We start from the raw sequence: 21216 nt of genomic DNA, 5'->3' as shown, positions 1-21216 counted from the left end.
CCACCGGATGAAGGGACTCCCAGTCTGGTTCCAGACTTCCCCTTGAAAGCTAACCTCAGTGTGGCGTAGTGGTGTTGTGGTTTCCCCCCCTGGCTGTCTGTCGTGCACCTCCCTCATACCCAACTCTTCTTCCTTCTCCGTTCTTCCTCTAGTGGAAACATTTGGTAAAGGGGGGGGTTAAGGAGATAAGGGTTTACAAATGATGGTGAGATGGGCTTCCCTATCCATCATAATCATTACAGAGAATAATTGTACTTAGTTTTTCTCATGCGCTGTCATGTTATTGTGTGTCGTAAGTAAATGATGGAGATCAACGCCTGAACTCCGGGAGACCAGGGGGAGCAACTGTGGAGGAAATTAAAGAGAAAATCAATTTTCTTTTAAAAGTCCTAAACGGCAAACTGAAATTCATCAGTGGAATTGATCTAAACGAGGCCTTACTTTACATAAGCATACACTCAGGGAACTTTGGTTTGTTTTTGTTTTTTTTCTGTGGGGCTGAGCAGAAAGATTTTCTCATGACTGTTTTTACTGAACTGATTCAACAACTTCATCAGTATCCAAATATAGAACAAGCTATAGATTCTCAGCATTTCCCTTTTGAACAAAAAATCTGTTTTAGAGAAGAGCCACTGACAATAAAATGATTTGAACGGATGATGGAGAGAAAAAAAGGAAGTTTTCATTCACTTCTTTTGTTTGATTAATTCCAGGCTTTAAATGACTGATTTTGTCATTGTTGTTCTGGGAGAGTTGTGCATAATAATCAGTAATATTTTTTCTTTTTTTAAAATGTCAGCTTCCAAAACCATGAATGTAAAAAGAAAACAAAAGAGGCTTTGTGCATTGAACAGAGTTATAGGATGTGATTTAAAGTTAGCCGCATCACATAACGCTTGCTGTCTTGTTTCAGTCGACACATTTTCCTTGTATGAAGATTCCAGTCTCTCTTCTCAGATCACCATTACTGACCAAGGGATTCCTCCAAAATCCACCACGGTCCGCGTCATCGTCCAGGTCCTCGATGAGAATGACAACAGGCCAATGTTCCTGGAAAAGATCTACAAGATTCAACTCCCTGAGCGGGAGAAGCCAGAGAAAGAAAGAGCCATGAAGAGAGACCCTGTGTATCGGATAATTGCATCAGACCGCGACAAAGGGCCAAATGCAGAGATTTCCTACAGCATTGAGGAGGGAGACGAACATGGGAAGTTCTTTATTGAGCCAAAGACTGGCCAGGTCTCATCCAAGAAGTTCTCTTCTGCTGGAGAATATGACATTCTTACTGTAAGTATTTTCATTTCAGGGCTTCATTTTGCTATTTTTGACAGATGTTCATTTATTGTTTTACTGTTTAATTCTCCTCATCCTCTGAAGTCTTCTAACCCCTTTCCTTTCCCTGGCCTCACTTTAGTTTTTGTGCTTATAAATGCAGTGAAAGTGTCTGTTAGGGAGACCCAATGTTGAGTAGTTCACCAGCATGGAATATAGATGTATAGCAACACATACCTGCAAGAGCATCGTCTTAAAATGTTAGCGAGGGCGCGAGTGAAAATCAATGCATCTGTCAGTCTTCCAGCTGGGAACCAAAAATCTTTTTAACTCCAGTTTACTCGTCAAAGTTAACTGTCAGACTTGCTGTGATACAGTTCATGGTGATTCTCAAAACAGGGATTTTTATCCATATTTCTGTCTAAATGTATTCTGTTGCAAGAAGAGAGAGCTTACCACAGATCCCAGTATCACACGATGAAGTACTCACAGTTAAGTGACAGAGGACCAGCACACAAAAGTTGTTCTGTTATTCTGAATATCTGCCAGCGTGGACATCTCATAGTACAGAAATTATTTCACAATTGACTTTTGAAGAGCTTCAGGGAGATGATCGGCTGGAGAGCTAGACAGCAACTCATTTATCACAACGGTGTTGCGTAACAGTGTGTAATTCAAGTGCTCACTCCCTGCCTTACAGATAAAAGCTGTCGACAACGGACGTCCTCAGAAATCCTCCACTTGCCGTTTGCACATCGAGTGGATTCCTAAACCGGAAGTTCCAGACGACGCAGCTCCCCTGCGCTTTGAAGAGTCTCCCTTTACCTTTTCTGTCATGGAGAGCGATCCCGTGGCGCACATGGTGGGCGTTGTTGCCACTGAGTCATCTGATGTTCCAGTATGGTTTGAAATCACAGGTAATGCATTCTCTTCATGGTAATTTCTTTTGTGCATGTCATGCTGAGGCTTTGTAAGTAGAAAAGCACTTTTGGACTAACATAGTGTGTGTCTGCTAGATATGACTTACAATAATAATTTGGATTCAGACACACACCGTGTAGCTTCAGCTAACATAACCTTAACCTAAAACTTGCTTTTCTCAGATATACTTTCTTTTTATGAACATATTAAAGGTTAAGTTGACTTGCTGCATCTGGTGGGGTTTGGCCCCAAAAGTATATTAGGCATGGTGATGATCAAAATTTCATTCAGGAGCTTTTCTTTGAGCTGAATGTTTAACATTGAGCAAGAGTCAGTTTGAAGACTTGCCCCAAAATATGAAACCTAAGTAACAATCTAGATCAAAGTTCAAGAGAACATCCAGTTGGAGATAAATGTTGTCATAGTGTTACTTTGTCATAGTTTGGAAAAACAGTCACAATTGCTTAAAAGCCGTCTCAATTTCTGGTTGTTCACATAAGAGTTTTTGCTTATCAAATGTTCTAAATAAGAACTGTAAGAGGTGTGCTTTTTACAACAATGTTGACCTTTCTTGGGACAAAAAGAAGATCTGCCACCCTCAAATGCAGGAAAAAAGTATAAAAGGCATCTTTGGGTCAAGGAAGCCTAACTTAGAAATCAGTTTTCAGTTCAGATAAAATTCATTCAGCATGGTCGGGTAATCTATACATGCTGCAAAACAAAAGAAAACAAAAAAGAAAAGAAGAGAATAAAAGAATAACAAAGACTAGAATTCACTTGAGTTGAAAAATTTCTTGCATTAAATCCCACTAAATGTAAACTGGAAATTATCTAAATGAACAAACGAACATAAATAATAGAAGAAATGGTAGTTTAAACTCTATTATATGTACTAATTGATTTCCTAGTTTTCTGGAGATAAAACTTATTTTCTTTCTTTTATTTTAAATAAGAAGTTTTATTTTGTTGTGCTTGACATTATTCTTCCCGTTCTTTATGTGCCACTGGGTACATTTCAAAATGAGTCCATTTAAAATGCTTGTGTCTTCTCCCCTTCACCCAGCCTGTTTTTCTTCTAATCAATGACTGACACATCTCCTTTTCTTCTTTTCTTCTCTGTGCTCTTTCACTGCTTTCCCTTTTTCTCTGGAATGTTCTGTTTGGTTGGATTTTTACAAGACGGCATAGAGGATTCTGAGATGTTTTACATCCTTCAGATGGCTTGTGACCACAACTGTACAGCAGAAGGTAGCTGCTGGAATCTCCTCATAGGCTGAGCTGAATTCAGACATCATCTGAGATTGTTTGTTGGGGCTGGTTGTTGGTTGTGCTTGACTCGTGCCATTAGCTTGATGTGACTAATTTTTTCCTCTCTTATTATTATTATTATTTTTTTCTACATTTTTAATAATATATTTTTGTAACTAAACATTGAATTTTAAATATGGAATCATTTTGTGCATACTGCACCACTTTGTCATTTTTAGTCATTTGATTTCCCATTTCATTTTGTAAAATGTTTATTTTATTACATGTTATATATTTATTATGTTCCCTAACAACACAGTTGGTGTTTGGATTTTATGCATGAAATAACCAGAAAATATTAAATAAGTAAATACATGTATACTACAAGATAATGACATTGGTATATGTGTTCAGTGTTACGTTAAACATTGTTGGAGTGGCTAATTGATGTTTACATGTCCATTTCTGTGTCCCAATTTAGTATTTATTTCACCCTGCACACAACTTCATGATTTCTCTAATCTTTTGTCTTTTTTCTTGTTTACACAAAATAAAAAAAAATGAAAAATCACAGGTGGTAATTACGACAACCGCTTTGACGTCGGCAAAGCCAGTGGAACCTTGATTGTAGCGCGGCCCCTGGATGCTGAGCAGAAATCAAATTACAACCTGACGGTGGAAGCCACAGATGGGACACGAACTGTCAGCACTCAGGTAATTGGAACACTAATGAAACGGTTGGAGGCTGATGAGCCAAGTGTTGTGGTTCTGTTTTTGTAATGTGAAAAATAGCAGGAGTTAAGAGAAGGATAACGAGCAAAGCAGCGGCCACACTGTCCCGTTTGTGGATATATGCTGATGTTCTGATGAAGCCACTGCTCTCAGCATGAGCTGATTTCTCACCTGATGATACAGATATTATGATTGTGCTGTATTGGTCGATCTTTTCTACATAAAAACACAATTTATGCAATTATTTAAAAAAAAAAAAACAACAACAAAAACATTAGAAAAATGAAGAAAGTAATGATGAACGGTTACGTGTGGGGCTAACTTTTTTCCAGGTTTAGTCAGTCTCCCAAAACCTTTCCGGTTGCCTGGCAACTTCAAAGCAACTCAAAGACTAGTTTTTAGACAAACCATTCTTGTAATCCAGGTTAACTGACTTGCTTCTTTCAAACTTTTTTTTTAAAAGTAACCACATCATGATTCAGATTAGCCTTACAAGAGCATAGTTCGCCCTCTCATCTGATTAAATATTTATGTTCCCAAATCAAAAGATAAATTTGATTTTCAGTTAGAAGAAAAACTACCTTTTTATAATTGCATTTTAAAAGTATCATTTAAGATGCTTTATACAAGGACCAACTGCCCATTGTCTTCTTTCTGACGCTAAGCTGCTGTTACGACAGCGAAGGTTTTTTGTTTCAAGTATGCATTTTTGAGTCCCCTCAGCTCCTCCTGTCTGCTGTGTCTCTCCATGAACCAGTGAACCTTTCCCTCCTGTGCTCTGAGACGAACAGATTGGTTCAGCTTTTGTTTATTTCTTTTTGAAGCGACTAAATATGGAATAGTTTGCATTGCACCCCAGCTGATATCAAAGCTGGAATGCTGTGATAAAGGCTTCTAAAACATGCAAACTATCTTTGTTTTTTATTTCTGCAGACGGTCATGCCTTGTCCATGAGATTTTAGACATTTCTACATGGTCGTTTGGGTCATACAGGACGGTGACATTCAAAATGTTTTGTCCTTTGTCCTCAAAGCAGAGCTTCAGAGAACTGTAGCTGGAAAAGAATCTATTTGTTGTCACCCCGTATGAATAAAGCCTTTTATCATCTGGCTGCTGTGCTCCACTGAGCCTTGGATGAAGAGCCGCCTTCACTGGCATTTTGGAGCTCATCTGCAGAAGAGGCAGGTCCTTTAGTTTAATGCAGAACCTTCAGCCACAAAGTTCCCATTTCCTCAGTTGTGATTTTTCTCCCTCATTTAAACACTTTCCTAAAACCCCTGGCAACACTGAGTTCTTTAAAAGCCTCTCAGCAATCCAGCACTCAGTGACATTTTAAGTCACATTAATCACATTTAAAGGTTAGCCCATTTGAAAGGTCTAATTTAGTACAGCTTGTTTGTCAGTACGACTGTACTTGCAACCTTTTCACAGACTAAATCTAAAAATATGGAGGACATCTTAAATATTTCATATAACCGCAACATTCTTTAGCAATTCAGCAAACAAAATATGAGATATGACACTGATTCTCTGACACTTTCTCAGAAATGACTGTAAAGTATTTAAGGAAGCCATGATTGTGTTTAAGCCTGTCAACCTTAACAGTTGATGCTGATTTCTTTGAGCTGAATACTGGCAATAATCAAATTTAAACCCTTAATCCAATGAAGGGTTGCGGGGAAGCTGGAGCCTATTCCTATCTTTGGGCGAAATATGTTGAAGTACTAGTAGTCTTAACCTTACATATTAGTATTCACTGAGGTAGAATGAGATACTCTCAACCTGTGGCCACTTTCAATTTTCTGTGGCTACCATACCTTTAACACGCTAGGAAGGTAAGTATAAAATAACTTGTGCACTGTTAATAGCAATCTCTAGTTTCACCATTGGATGTCACTAAAATCTTTCCATGTTTAGGCTCCCTGCTGCATTCACTCATTTTTGTTATGTGACAGGGAACACTGTAGATGATCTGTTTTTGTAGTACACTGCAAGAATTAATCATCAAAGACATAAAAGAAATCCAGTATAATGCTTTCTGTATTATGAGAATGAAAAGCTATGCTGACTCATCATTGTTCCCTCTTCTGTGCTTGCAAAAATTGAGGTATAATTTAGTACAAAAGAAAATACAAATAGAAAGTCTCATTTGTTATGGAGTAGAAAATGTGTTTTCTATGGGGGAAGTATGTTGTTTATTTTGAAACAACTAACAGATTTTTCAACACAAATTAGATCTACACACACAAACACACACACACCGTACCTCGTGAAAGCTGAACGTTGGACTTTATCTATTCCTCAAATCAAAGTCATGTGGAGGCTGTGCTGTCAGACAGGCTGGCCTATTTTCTCTCTCCTTGGAATGTTTCCTTTCTTTTTGTTCTTGTTCACTCTCAATTCCCCTTTGTATTTCTTTCTGATTGTCTCCCCCCTCAGCTTTTTCAGAATTTCTCTGCATTTATTGGCCAGGCATGCAGGATCAATGATTATTCTGTTTGGGTATGATCAAGTATAAACAAGAGCAGTGGACCTCTGTGGGTAGTGGGCAGTGTTAATTCTGTTTTGGGAACATGTTTGACTGTTGAGTGCCAGTGGCCTCCCTTTGCCCAGAACCTGGCACCTGGCAGGGGGGCTTCCTCTCCTACGCACTGCGCAGGAGGACAGCAGCACAGCGAAATATCCCCCGTGCTCTGTTCTGGATACCAAACATAAGACTTTTCACTGTTCAAAAGACACTTTAGTTTTTTTTCTTGATAATCTTACCTTTATATTTTAATTATCGTGGCAAACTGAGCTGGTAATTTTAGGTAACAACTAAATCCAACCCTCAAGTCGTCTAGTTTTTCATTTGGCTTGGTAGATTCTGGCCTGTGGGAGGTCTGTGGAAAACAGCTAGCCATTCTGTTATTTGCTTTCCATTTGACTGTCCTAGTTCTATGAAGGCGTCTCCGAAGGATCAGCTGATGTAGACAAGGGGTACTGCATTCCATCTTGGGCACTTCATAGCCATGAGCTGCGCCAACAAGGCAGCCTCGGCATGCGGCCCAACCTCCCTCCCCCAATCTCCAGCTATATGACATCCTCCCTTGGCCGTGCAGAAGCACCTCAAGCTGTTCTGCTCACAATCTGTTCCTGGTCTCCTGTTTCTCATGTTATCTATGTCCACATTACAAAGGCCTCTTTATGTTTCACTGGAAGGTTTAGTTTATTTGGTCATAGCGGCATATTTTCCTACCTCGGGTTTCAAAGCTGATTATTGTATCTAGGACTCTTTTGAGTTTCAGCCACAGCTTTTGTTTGGGTATTCCTTCATTTTAACCCCCAACCTGCGTTTTCTAAATTTGACAATTTCCCTTACCTTTCTATAGGTTTACTTAACCTTTCCGTTCTCATCTTACCTTAGCAGCACTTTAAAAAAAAAAAATTTTTATACCTTCAGTATCTCCATCTGCCAAGTCTATTTCTTCGTCCCAGTCTCATTCCTCCTGAGCATTCCCTCAAGAAGCCTTACAAAAAGACAACAGAGTTTTCCTTTACACCAGCATTTCTATCGCAGTCAGCCTGCATCATACTGCTTTGTAATGTTTGGGCAGAGTTCCTTTGAAATGTTGTAGTCTCTTTGCAAAAGGAATGGTGGGTTTGCTTGCATGCGTGGGGTGCTGGGGTGAATAGCCCTTTTGTAGGTTCTATAAAAGGTATTGGAATAGCACATTGCACCCAGGTGTAGACATTACTAACCAGGTTTAATTCCTTTCAGTTTGGTTACAGCACTATCAGTCATTGCCACCTTTCTGGCTCTTCACAAGATGTGTTATCTGACACTGGCCACATTGAGACACATTGCACAGCCTCTTTGTGTGGATGCACATTTTATGAGCTTGTTTTGGTGTGTGTGGGTAGTTGAATACATGCATATGTGCCTATGTGTGTAAAAGATGGATTTTTAGACATCAGGGGTCTGAATGACATGAGAATACATGCTTGGAATGACAGAGATAGTCACAGTGCTACTGGAAATAGGCTGCTTTCTTAAAGTTAGATATTGCCATAGAGAAATGTGTTAATTTTAATTCACACCTCCTGATTAGTGTTGCGATATGAGTTGCTCATGAGATCAGTTGTGGCAAATGGCCAGAACTATGCTTTGATGAAAAACATGCATCTCAACGTCCCCCTACAAGATGACATCTGTGAGATTGAGCAGCAATGCCAACATCACAGCACACAGCAGATTGTAAATGTTATCAGTCTTGTCAGGTTGAGTCTATATTTGTCTCTGATAGCAGCTCACAGTGCTCAACAAACAGTATTAGGATCACAAATGCCAGTGGGCAGTTGTTTTGACCGAAGATCTGACAAACCCTGGTTAGCTAGAGAGCTGTCACCTGGTCACGGCTTTTGTATTCACGGCCCCCTTTAGTCTCCTTTGCACTGAACAGCTCAGCTTTGACCGGTTCCTTACGGGACATCACCCCCTGGTGTCTGGTATGCAGGTGTCTAATCTGAGCTGATCCCTTTGTTCCCCATGTTTGGCAATGGTAGAAGCCCCGTCGCTGGTCTGGCAAGCAAATATGGCATTCCAGCAGCTTTCCATAATCCTCTGTCGGAAGTCCAGTAGACGAGTGGCTGCTGTTGATAAAACATGCTCTCAGTGGAATTTTACAGTTTGGGAATGGAAGATTCTTTGTTTTGTGTATGTAGTAGAGAAAACACACATGGCACACTCTTTTGTGGATCATACAGATATTCCCGTCTGACACAAGGCTTAGAATTCAATGAAATTGAACATCAAGTTGTCATTGACTTAAAATATTGCTTTTGCTTTCATATTGATCAAGTCTATCATCATAATATTTTTATTATTACAGAACTCTGAAAAATTACTTCAAAAGTTTTAAACCTCAGTTTTGTGTGACGAGAGGCAAGAAGACAGAAAACAAAACTATGTTTATTGAACATTTTTCTGTGTTTACCACAGCTACTGGGTTATTGGAGGAATGTACAGTCTGTAAACTCTTGTACAAACCTAACCCATTTTTGCAACTCCAGTGCACAACCTCAAAATTAGAAAATACTCTTGATTACCTCAAAGCTATTTTCACTTCATTGATTTTGGCGCATGACTGACGACATATGTTATAATTTTTTCTCCCTTGTTTTAGGTGCTAATCCGTGTCATTGACACCAACAACCACAGGCCAGAATTCCTTCATCAGGTTTATGTTACCAGTGTCCCAGAAGACAAACCAGCAGGGACTGAGGTCCTGCAGATCAGTGCCATGGACAGAGATGAGAAAAACAAACTGACTTTTACACTTCTAAGCAGCACAGATCCGTTCAGCCACAGGAAGTTTCGTCTAGATGGAGGAACGGGCACTTTGTACACAACTGAGCCACTGGATCATGAGACCATGCATCGTCACATCCTCACAGTCATGGTATGAATTCATATGTGCTGAGATAGTAGGAATTCTTACTGCAAGGAATTTCTACATATTATTTAAGTTATTTTATTTTAGACTGGTTTGCCATGTTAAAAAAAGAAACCACCATGAAATCCAAATAAGGCTGTTTGTTCCTGTAATTTTTAAAATGATTTTATTTCTATTATTTTTTTCCTCAGAAAATAATTTTCCTTCAACAGCTCTCATGCCATTCTGTTTTGCTAATTTTTTTATATTTGTCCTCTTTTCCAGGTTAGAGACCAGGACATTCCAGTGAAGAGGAATCTTGCACGCGTTATTGTCAATGTGGAGGACACGAATGATAACGCACCGTGGTTTATAGGCACGCCTTATTCTGGCCGAGTTTTTGAATCCGCCGCCATAGGCTCAGCAGTGCTGCAGGTCACTGCTCTTGACAAAGACAAGGGTTCCAATGCAGAGGTTGTCTACAGCCTTGAATCAGGTAAAGGCCCACTAAGTTACTGTGTCAGCTGCAGTTTCTTCTCATTTTCATTTTTTTTTCTTGTAGCTGAAAGCTTTCACTGTAATGTAAGCTAATGGAGTCAACTCATTAAAAATGTATGACTTACTTCAGTCATGCTGCCCACTGGATTTTGGTCGTGAATGAAATGCTTTACAATGTTTAGGGAAATATGGAGGAATTTGTTTAGTGGATTTCCAATATGTGGGAGACAGCTTAAACTTTCGCATGATGGTTTTCTCCTACACTGTGCAGTGGCGAACATGTTGCTGTTGGGTTTTTGTTTGAAGATATATATCTTTTATTTTAGTTGATAAATCAATTGTAGCTTTATTTATTGAGTCAGCTTTGGGTTGAAATGGCATATTAAATTTCTTCCTGGTATCGTATGCAAAACATTCTATAGCATTATTCCACTTGTCTTTCTGTCTTACAGGAAATGTTGCAAACTCCTTTGCTATTGATCCTATTCTTGGGACAATCACAGTAGCCAAAGAATTTGATCGGAGCAGCAAGACAGCTTTTGAGCTCATTGTCAAGGCGTCTGACCATGGAACACCACCACAGTCCACCACCACCACTGTCAACATTGTGGTAACAGTTTCTGACAATGCAGCCCCCAGATTCACTGAAAAGGAGTTCTCTGCAGAAATAAGCGAATCAGCCCATCCAGGAAGTTTTGTGAGTTCCGTTACAGCTGTCAGCCAGTCCTCTCTTTTCTATCAAATAAAAGGCGGCAACATCAACAATGCCTTTGACGTAAATCCAAACTCAGGAGTGGTTGTAACCCAACAAGCTTTGGATTATGAGACCACCTCTCAATACAAACTTATCATACAGGGCACCAATATGGCTGGACTGTCCAGCAACGCAACTCTTCTGATACATCTGAAGGATGAAAATGATAATGCTCCAGTTTTCACTCAGAAGGAATTCAACGGAGTAATCAGCGAGTCGGCCCCCATTGGTAGCATTGTTCTCACCCGAGAAAACACCCCTTTTGTTATCCGTGCCACGGATAATGACTGTGACCAAAATGCAAGACTCATTTATCAAATAGTTGAACCATTTGCTCATAACTATTTTGCCATTGACTCGAGCACAGGAGCCATCAGAACCACAACAACTTTGGATTACGAACAAAGGAGCATTTTCAGCTTCACAGTTCAGGTCCATGATCTTGGTACACCACGATTGTTTGCAGAGATGGCAGCCAATGTGACCATTGAAGTAATTGACGTTAATGACTGCTCACCAGTTTTCAGCCAAGAAGTGTATGAGGTAGCCATCATTGTGCCAATATACAAAGGGGTAGAAGTAATCCAAGTCAATGCTACCGACTCAGACTCGGGGCCCAACTCCAAACTGCTTTTCTCCATCTCTGAAGGGAATATTGGTGATAAATTTAAAATAGATCCAGTTACTGCCATTCTCTCTATTCAGAATGTCACACAGCTCAGGAGCAGATATGAATTAAAGGTCAGAGTGTCTGATGGCAGATTTGCTGCTGTTGCAACAGTTAAGATCAGTGTGAAGGAAAACACAGGAAGCAAGATGAAGTTCACCCAGGAGTCCTACAAAGCGTACATCGAAGAAAATTCCTCAGATGAGAAAACACTCGCAGTCATTGCCGCTGTTGGCAACCAAGTGAATGAGCCTTTGTTCTACAGAATATTGAACCCTGACAGCAGGTTTAAAATCAGCCGCACGTCTGGGGTTATCTCTACAACTGGGATTCCTTTTGATCGTGAAGCACAAGACACATACGATATTGTTGTAGAGGTCACTGGTGAAGACTCATCTGCAGACGTGGCTCATGTTTTAGTTACTGTGACTGTGGAAGATGTAAATGACAACAGTCCCAGGTTTGTAAACCTTCCCTATCATGCTCTGGTCCAGATGGATGCAGAAGAAGGCCAGGTCATCAGACAGGTCACAGCAGTGGACAGAGATGTCGGCCCAAATGCAGATATCCGTTATTACATAAAGGAGCATCAGGAGCACTTTGAGATTAGTATGTCTGGTAAAATTTCGCTCAAAAAGAAATTTGAAAAAGAGTCACTCAACACAGACTTTGTCATAATTGTTGTGGCAGAAGATAACGGAGAACCATCTCTCTCAGCAGAAGTAGAAGTGCCAATAACAGTGGTGAACAAAGCCATGCCTGTGTTTGAGAGACCTTTTTACAGCATTGAAATCCCTGAAAACATTCAGCTGCACTCCCCTGTCCTCCACGTGCAGGCCACTGACTCTGAGGGCCCTCGCATTGTGTACACCATCTCTGAAGGGGATCCTTTCAAACAGTTCTCAATCGATTTCAACACAGGAGTCATTCATGTGATTCAATCTTTAGACTTTGAGACTCATCCTGCCTATAAGTTAAACATAAGAGCCACTGACTCCCTGACAGGAGCACACTCTGAGGTGTTTGTTGATATCATACTGGAAGATGTAAATGACAATGCCCCTATGTTCCTGTCAAAGGCCTATTATGCCAATATTTCTGAGGCGTCTGTAATTGGAACTTCAGTTTTGCAGGTGGATGCTATGGATTCTGACACAGGCAATAATAAGGAAGTATTTTTTCAGCTGGTTGAAGAAAGAGGGAAGAGTTCTGATTACTTTACCATTGACCGTTACACGGGAATCGTCTCTACCGCTAAAGTTCTCGATTACGAAGAAATCCAGCAACACAAGTTGAGAGTCCGTGCTGTGGACGGAGGCGTTCCAGCCATGTCCAGTGACATCATTGTGACAATAGATGTCAGTGACCTAAATGACAACCCTCCCATGTTTACAGAGCACACTTACAAAACAACCATCAGCGAGTTAGCCCCGCGTGGACACTTTATCAGCCAAGTCCAGGCATCTGACGCTGACACTTCAGACATTAACAAGTTGGAATTCTCAATTATATCTGGAAATGAGGAGCAGAACTTTTCCATCAACAAAAAAACCGGTGCCATCACTGTTTCTAACCACCGCCGGCCGCACATGCAGCCCTTTTACAATCTTAATGTATCAGTGTCAGATGGTGTATTCAAAAGCTCAGCCCTTGTCACGGTAAAAGTTACAGGCGCCAACTTTCACAACCCAACTTTCTCTCAGATGGACTATTTGGTTGAGCTTGTTGAGAACTCGCCTGTTGGTACCTTGGTAGCTGAAGCGCAGGCCATAGATGATGATGAAGGTATTTATGGGCAGATAACATACAAGATTGTAAATGACTTTGCAAAAGAAAAGTTCTCCATTAATGAAAAAGGAGAAATTTTCACTCTTGAAAGCCTTGATCGAGAAAATACAGTGGAAAGGGTTATTCCTATCTCTCTGAGAGTGGAAGATGGGGGCGGTAAAGTAGGCTTCTGTACTGTCAATGTCATTGTTACAGACACCAATGACAATGCGCCGCAATTCAGAGCAGTTGAGTACAAAGCCACGATTGCATCAAATGTTCCAAGAGGGACCTCTGTGCTTAAAATTGCTGCTTCGGACATGGATGAGGGGAGTAATGCTGACATTGAGTATTCGCTTGATGCAGATGTTGAAAATGTGGTGGAGAATTTTGAAATTCACAAAACCTCTGGGGTCATTGTTACCAAAGAAAGCCTCATTGGACTTGAAAATGAGCTCTTTGCATTTTTTGTGAAGGCAAAGGATACTGGGAATCCACCCAAACATTCAGTTGTCCAGGCTTACATCAGGATTGTCTCATCTGAAACACCAATTCCCAAATTTGCTGAGCTGCATTATCGTTACACTGTGGCTGAGGACCTTCCCATCGGAACAGAGATAGATATGATTCAGGCTGAGGGTGAACAGCCACTCTTCTACAGCCTTGTGAAAGGCAACACTCCTGAGAGCAATGAGGATGAAGTGTTTGTTGTAGATAAAGATAGCGGAGCCTTGAAGCTTCAAAAGAGCCTTGACCATGAGATGACCAAATGGTACCAGCTCACTTTGTTTGCCCAAAGCAAATATGAAGATAATGAGATTGTTGCATCTGTAAGTGTGAACATTCAAGTAAAAGATGTAAACGACAATAAGCCAATCTTTGAGGCAGACCCTTACGAAGCTGTCACACCTGAAAACCTTCCAAGTGGAACTCAAGTTATTCAAGTCAGAGCAACTGACCTCGACTCCGGGACCAACGGCCGTGTCGTCTACAGTCTCGACCCCAAGCAGAACTCACAGGAGATCTCTGAGCTGTTTGCTGTTAATAGTGAAACTGGATGGGTGACCACCTTAAAAGAACTGGACCGGGAAAATATGGACAAATACACCATTGCTATCCTAGCCACAGACCAAGGCAGCATAGTTCAACACGTTACTGGAACCACAGTGGAGGTATCGGTTGCTGATGTGAATGACAACCCACCCCGCTTTACTGCAGAGATATACAAGGGAACGGTCAGTGAAGATGACCCGCCCCCCAGCGGGGTGATTGCTATCCTCAGTACCACAGATGACGATTCTGAAGACATAAATAAACAAGTGAACTATTTCATAACAGGTGGGTTTAAATTATTTTATGGAATAATACATGCACAGCATTTTCTCTTTACTTCTTAGTGTAACAGTTCTTACCAACAGTTTACATCACTTCATGTGATGATAATATCTTTGAAAACATCATACACTCCTTGCCATCTGAACATTTCCGAATCTGCACAAGATCTCGACAAGCATTTAGACCATTATGATATAGAAACATAATTATCTGAGTAATGCTTTTAAATAGATGAAAAAAAAAATCTGGTACTAATGAGCAAATGTGTGAGTAACTGCCATGTGTGGAAATATCAAGAGGAATAAGAAATGCCTCTATCATTATTTAATAGATGCTTTCTACTTCTTGGTTTGCAGGATGGATTCTGTATGCATATTATTTGCTTTAGAAGTGACAGTTTGCTTTGTGAATTAGCTATGAATACATCAGTCTTTGTTTCCATTATTACTAATTGATACTTTAGATAATAAAGCCTGTTAAAGGCTCCGGTTACTTCCTACTTCTGAGTTGTTGGTTGTGTTACAGCAGTATGTTTTCTTTTATTACCAAACAGGAGGCGACCCGCTCGGCCAATTTGCTATCGAACACGTTCAGAATGAATGGAAGGTCTCTGTGAGGAAGCCCTTGGACCGAGAAGTAACGGACAATTATCTCCTCAACATTACTGCCAGCGACGGCATCTTCATTGCCAAAGCAGTTGTGGAGGTCAAAGTGTTGGATGCCAATGACAATGACCCAGTTTGCGAGAAGGTGAAGTCCAGTTAGTTAGTTATATATTTTTTTTATATTTGTTCTAATTTCGCCCTAGTATTTATTTTGATTTGCCCCCTCATCTACTTTCCTGCTGCTGTCTGTGTCCTGCAGTCTGTCTACAGTGAAAGTGTCCCAGAGGACTCTCCGGCTGGCAGGCTCATTTTGCAGGTCTCTGCCACAGATGCTGACATCCGCTCAAACGCCCAAATCTCTTACGAGCTCCAAGGCGTTGGATCCGAATTGTTTATCATTGACTCGGACACAGGTATGAATCCAGGCAGCAGCTGGCATTCGTTCAAAACTGGTTCAGTAAAAAGAGCGGTAACTGTGAGAAAAATCCTGATAGGATGCTAACTGTGTGTACTTGGACCAACATTGTGATGTAATTCCTGTTGTGATGGATGGTATTTGTGATTATTAGGGAGCAGTCTGCGGGACAATTTTGTGAAAGTCTGTCATAAAACCCTCTGAGCTTTAGCTTTGAGCCACAAAATCAGAAAGGCAGCTCATGCCAGCATGACAGCAGTTTTACATTTTACATGAGAACTGTGATCCCTCTGCAAAATGTTTTTGTTTGCTTGTGCGAGTGTGTTTTTGTGTATGAACGATTGTAAGCCACAGAGGAGATTCACTACTTTTACTCTGTTATTATTTATTTATTAATTTTTTAAAGCACCATGCACATTTCCCTGTAGGGCAACAGAAAGCCTCACAGTGGAATTGAAACACAGAGTTGTACACTTATATTAATTTAATGGCTGCTATACTTCTTGCCTGCAATTTTTTTCCTCAGGGAGATGCTATAAATCAATGATTTCATTTTGCTTCTGAGATTTAAAAAAAAAAAAGCTAAACAAAAAATTGAAGTACCAACACAATGCCAGTTAATCAAACCAACTTGTTTTTAAAATGTATTCAAAATAGGAACATGAAAAGACAGCAAACTAAGCCAGTAGATTTTTGCAGCTAAACAACACATCTGCCTTTGAATTGAAAAGCAAAATGCCAGTAATGCCATCCAGCTCTGTTATGGTAGCAGTCAATAATAAGTTTCCAGTGTCAGAGCTACAGTTATGAAAAGAGAACGTTTATTTCTCTTTCCAGGGCAGACAAGTAGGGATATTGTTGATTAGGCTTGCCAAGAGGCTCTGGAGTTTTCCACAGAGGTTGTGGTAATATTGGCTGTCTCACTTCCCAGGATACTTTCAATCAGTTTTTAGTTGCCAAGTCTGCTGAATTCCTTCACTGCCCCCCCTCCCTCTGCCTTTCTCTACCTCATCTTGTGAGTCAGTTTCTCATTCAATACTCTCTTTTCTGTCTTGGAAACCATTGCTGTTTGGATTTGTTTTTGCAGACAGAAGACAAGGGGATGACAGTTCTTTCAAGTGTACATGTTTTCTTCATTAATTGGTTGCAAAACGATACCTGAGTTTATATTTGTGCATGTCTTCATTTAAGGGGAGTTGAGGACCTTGCAGCCCCTGGACCGAGAGGAGCAAGACAAGCACAGGTTCAAAGTACGAGCAGTGGATGGAGGAGGTCGCTACTGTGAATCTGACATCCACATCACGGTGGAGGACATCAATGACAACCCACCACAGTTCTCATCGGACTCCTACTCCATTACAGTCTTTGAGAACACAGAGACGGGCACGTTTGTTGCAAAACTGCTGGCAAATGACGTTGACACTGGTGAGAAATTTGAACTCTTTTATTCACAATTATGCACCAAAACTTGGTGAATCGACCACAGATTCTTTCTTTTACTCTGTCTCTGTAGAGATTAATGCTTTTGCTTTACCTTTTTTTTTTAAAAATTCAGCTTGTACAGATTTAGTGATTCCTTTTATCTGTATTTCTCCATTTTTCTGTGGACAGAAGGTTGACTAAAATGAGTCCATTGACAGTCCTGTTTCAGTTGCCAAGTTTTACATGGTTGTACAGAACATGTGCAGCTTACAGTCATAAGAGAAAAGATTTACCACTCAAAATACAACAGACATTCATCCTGACTGTGGGTCCCCAGTGGGTAAAAGCAGTCTTTTGTCCTTTATCCACAAGGTTTATGAGGCTAACAATATGTTAACCTGACTTTAATGTTATAAGTTAGTTAAAGCTCTGTTTCCACCTAATGATTTGGTGCTCACAGCTCATTTTGAACAAAAACCCTGTGAAAAATGGTCTTCAACAAGAATAAAATTATATTCCAGGCAAAAACTCAGTATGTTCATCCTCATTTATCCATGAAGAAAACCTGGATGACCATTAGTTTCAGAGCTATTAAAACAGAAAAAAGAAAAAGAAAGAAAGACGCCACCCCTGGCTTCTCTAAATGCTGAGCCTCAGTCTTTCTACAACCACATACTGAGTCAGCAGGAGGAGAGGTCTAAAATTTGGCCACATAGTTATAATTTGAAGCAGTGCTTTGGTAAGCGGTCAGTCAAACATCAGATTCTAGCTTAGAAACAAGCAGCATGATGCTTTAAATTGCTGCATAAGACTTTCATGTATAAAACCCCAAAAAACAAAACAAAAAAAAAACAAAACACCTGGTTCACACAATGCAGTATTAAATCTGCATCTGGATACCATGTTACAACACTTTTTCTTGACATGGGCACTGGAAACATGGGGATGTTGTAGAGTTTAGTGGATTTGTTATACTGTATGAAAACATTCAGAAAACTGGTCAGAAATGAGTTATCACTATTATTCTGAGGGACCAACACCTCCAGGGTTAGGGTCCTGTCAGTCTTTCAGTGTTTTTCATCTTTATTCATTTTTTGCTTTTATTTTTTTCATCTTGTTTCATCATGTGTTTTTTTTTTTAATTATCAGTTTACTATTCCTTTTAGATGCCTGGATACTTGATGTTTCTCTCAATGAAAACATATCAGCCATTTTTATTTGTATACTGACGATAGACAACATGAAAAAACAATGAAACTGTTAGTTTTTGTTTCAGCACTATGAAGTCCAATACAAGACAGTAAGCTAACAAAGTGCTGAAAATCCAGCTAGCGTCCAGTGCGTTCCTGCAAGGATCCTGCAAGGCACAATAAAAGCGTGTGCTCAGGTTTACTTTTGACTTTAGCATTGAGGCTTTTGCATTTTCATCTTTGCTCTCACTCTGCACTTCTTCATTTTATTGCCGTGGAACGGTATTGCTCTAAATAGTCAGAGGGAAGGATAACAAATGTGAAATTTTATGACTGATCAACCCCTCAAATTAAAAGCTCCATTACACTCTAATGAAATTCTTTTCTCTTCAAGCTAAATTCTCAAAAGGGACTGGAATTTTCCCATTTGCCTTGTGTTAAACCACAGGGCCACATCGTTATCTCAGGTGTCTCCTGCTTTCACAGGCGCACACATAGACGGGTTTGGGGGCTGAAACTATGCTATTTAACAGTCATTGGAACACCTTCAGACAATTACTTTTTTTTTTATTGAACCTGCAATTCCAGATCATACTGCAAGTTTAGAGAAGCAGACCCCCCCACCCTTTCAGGCTGTTGACTGACAGAAGTGACACTCTTTTTCTGTTCTCCTCCCTCTCTTTTCTGAGGGGAGGGGTACGGCTGGCAGCCTGACAGAATGATAGGAATGCTTCAGATGGAAATCCCACAAAGATAAGCATTAAAATGATAAATAAAAGGGCTGGCATTAAGAAATCTCTGCAGAGGATTGGTTAGTCCAAATTTTGATTATCCAGGACAAATGTACTTAAAAACTACTGCACCTTACTGTTTAGCCTGAAGCAATGACTATTAGTTACAGCACAGAGGGATTTGGTCCATATTTCAGACGTGGCTATTGCTTCGGTAAAGAGTTTTTTTTTAATCACATTATAAACTTTTTTATGGAGTCAGAAGCTTAAAGCACAGCAGGCTGGTCCCAAATAAACGTGTGATGAAGCTTTGACCCCGTTAACGCAGGCTTCAATCTGCTGTCTTTGTAGCCGGTCAAAATTAAGAAACCTAAAAGAAAAACCTTAAAGAACTATGTTATCCTCTCTACCTTCTGGATATCTCAAAGTGGATTCATTCTTGGCACTGGTTAATGTGTGTCACAGCCTCCATGAGCCTTCTGTGAAGTCTCGTACTCACCCACATAACTGCTCCCCAGTTCAGCCTTCTGTTTCAGACTCTGAGAGGCAGCACTTATCGGTGTGGACTGATTATAAACCAGACAGACACGCAGACTGAGACTTCTGCCCTTGATCTGTGATAAACTTCAAAATTCCTGCCCTGATTCAGCTTTGTCCTTTATCATATCACCTGGATTGGAGTGTATCTCTTTGCCACTGGCAATGCCGTGCAATGTTATTTTGTCCATTGTGTTTCTAAAGTTTCACCATTTTTGAGGAATTTAATCATTTTCTCCAGCGTCAGAGCTGACCTGTTTGTCACAGGCTACCCACCTTAAGCCTTTAAAAAGATGCTGTTGTCCACTAAAATACAAAATGAAATGTATTTAGTTGTTTCTGAGAGACATTGGTGAATAATTATTCTTATCTTCGTGACGATAAATTTTATATCAAAGAATTTAATATGAACTTTTGTGGACATAATACTAGTGGTGCAAAAAAGCTCCTTTCTTGTTTTTGCTTGCATAAATTGACTAAATATTACCAGCTCTGCTTAATGTTAAACGTTCCAGCCATGGGAGTCAGAAAAGCATTGTGCACATTAGTGTAAAAGACAATATATGCAATCATAAGGCAATACAATTCTCTTAACCATCATTAAGCTATCATCTCATGACTGATCGGGCCGGAAGAGAGTGATGAGAAAGCATATAAGGGTTCTTCTCTCGAGCTTGATAATGAGATCTAGAGAGGATAGGGGGCTCTTACCTGATAAATGGGACTATAATAGCATTTTCCAAATGAGGACCACCTGCAGAAAAGCATGATGATTCTTATTGTGATCAGTCTTTGTCTTGTTTCTGGGAATTTCTTGCTTGTGGGAGGACATGAGTTATGAGGACAGAATAGATTAGACGTTTACAGCTCCTGTTTATCAGAGGTCCTGTGAAAGATGGATGTTTTAGAATTAACATAGAAGGTGCCAGCTTTAATCAACTTAAAACTCAATAAATCAGTGTAGAAATCCTTATGTTTTTCACACCTTGTATTTAATGTGGCATTAATAATAACATTCCCAACAGCTTGCTGGCTGAGGTGTACATTGGGTGGGGCGAGCGGCATGCGAGGCCAGGCACTAAAACAAATGGTTAACTATAAGCTGTCACATCATGACCAATAGATGTGATCGCCAAAGAGCGATGAAAAACAAACACTGGAGAAAAAAAGGAAAAAAGATAACATAAGAAAAATATCTATTTTTTTGTACGTTACTCCAGGTCTTAACAGTGACATCCTCTACTCGTTGGATGACTCTGCTGACGGATTCTTCTCCATCGACGAGCACACTGGTGTTTTAATCCTGGAGCGTCCTCTGGACCGGGAGGTGCAGTCGGTGTACGAGCTGAAGGCCCGTGCCAGCGACCGGGGCGCACTACGTCTTTCCTCCCTCTGCCAAGTGGTGGTCTCCGTGCTGGACATCAACGACAACCCACCAGTGTTTGAGCACCGCGAATACACAGCCACCGTGTCTGAGGATGTGGCCGTGGGCACTCAGTTGCTCAGAGTGCAGGCAGCTAGCCGCGACGCAGATGCCAACGGAGAGATCTCCTACAGCATCATCAGCGGGAATGAGCACGGCATGTTCAGCGTTGACTCACGTACTGGTATGTTGCAGAATGAAAGTGAACTCTTTTTTTTTTTTTCCATGCAGAAGGAACAACATGGTTCTTGTCAGTCCTTGGAGGAAGATGGCTGATTTTTTTTC

At 40.4% G+C, this 21216-nt stretch overlaps 1 protein-coding gene across 1 annotated transcript in view; it reads left to right on the top strand.

Annotated features, from left to right (window-relative positions):
• Window positions 1-21216, top strand: part of fat1a (FAT atypical cadherin 1a) — a 73756-nt gene that overhangs the window by 36042 nt on the left and 16498 nt on the right. Inside the window, exons 5-14 of the mRNA XM_079262176.1 lie at window positions 958-1287; window positions 1973-2189; window positions 4016-4155; window positions 9339-9614; window positions 9873-10083; window positions 10538-14611; window positions 15162-15358; window positions 15473-15626; window positions 16820-17053; window positions 20729-21115. Of these exons, the coding sequence (XP_079118302.1) occupies window positions 958-1287; window positions 1973-2189; window positions 4016-4155; window positions 9339-9614; window positions 9873-10083; window positions 10538-14611; window positions 15162-15358; window positions 15473-15626; window positions 16820-17053; window positions 20729-21115 (6220 nt within the window). The remainder of the gene's footprint in view (window positions 1-957; window positions 1288-1972; window positions 2190-4015; window positions 4156-9338; window positions 9615-9872; window positions 10084-10537; window positions 14612-15161; window positions 15359-15472; window positions 15627-16819; window positions 17054-20728; window positions 21116-21216) is intronic.

This window comes from Telmatherina bonti (assembly GCF_933228915.1).
Source record: "Telmatherina bonti genome assembly, chromosome: 3".
NCBI classification, from domain to species: domain Eukaryota; kingdom Metazoa; phylum Chordata; class Actinopteri; order Atheriniformes; family Telmatherinidae; genus Telmatherina; species Telmatherina bonti.
This window is presented reverse-complemented; position numbering and strand designations above follow the sequence as displayed.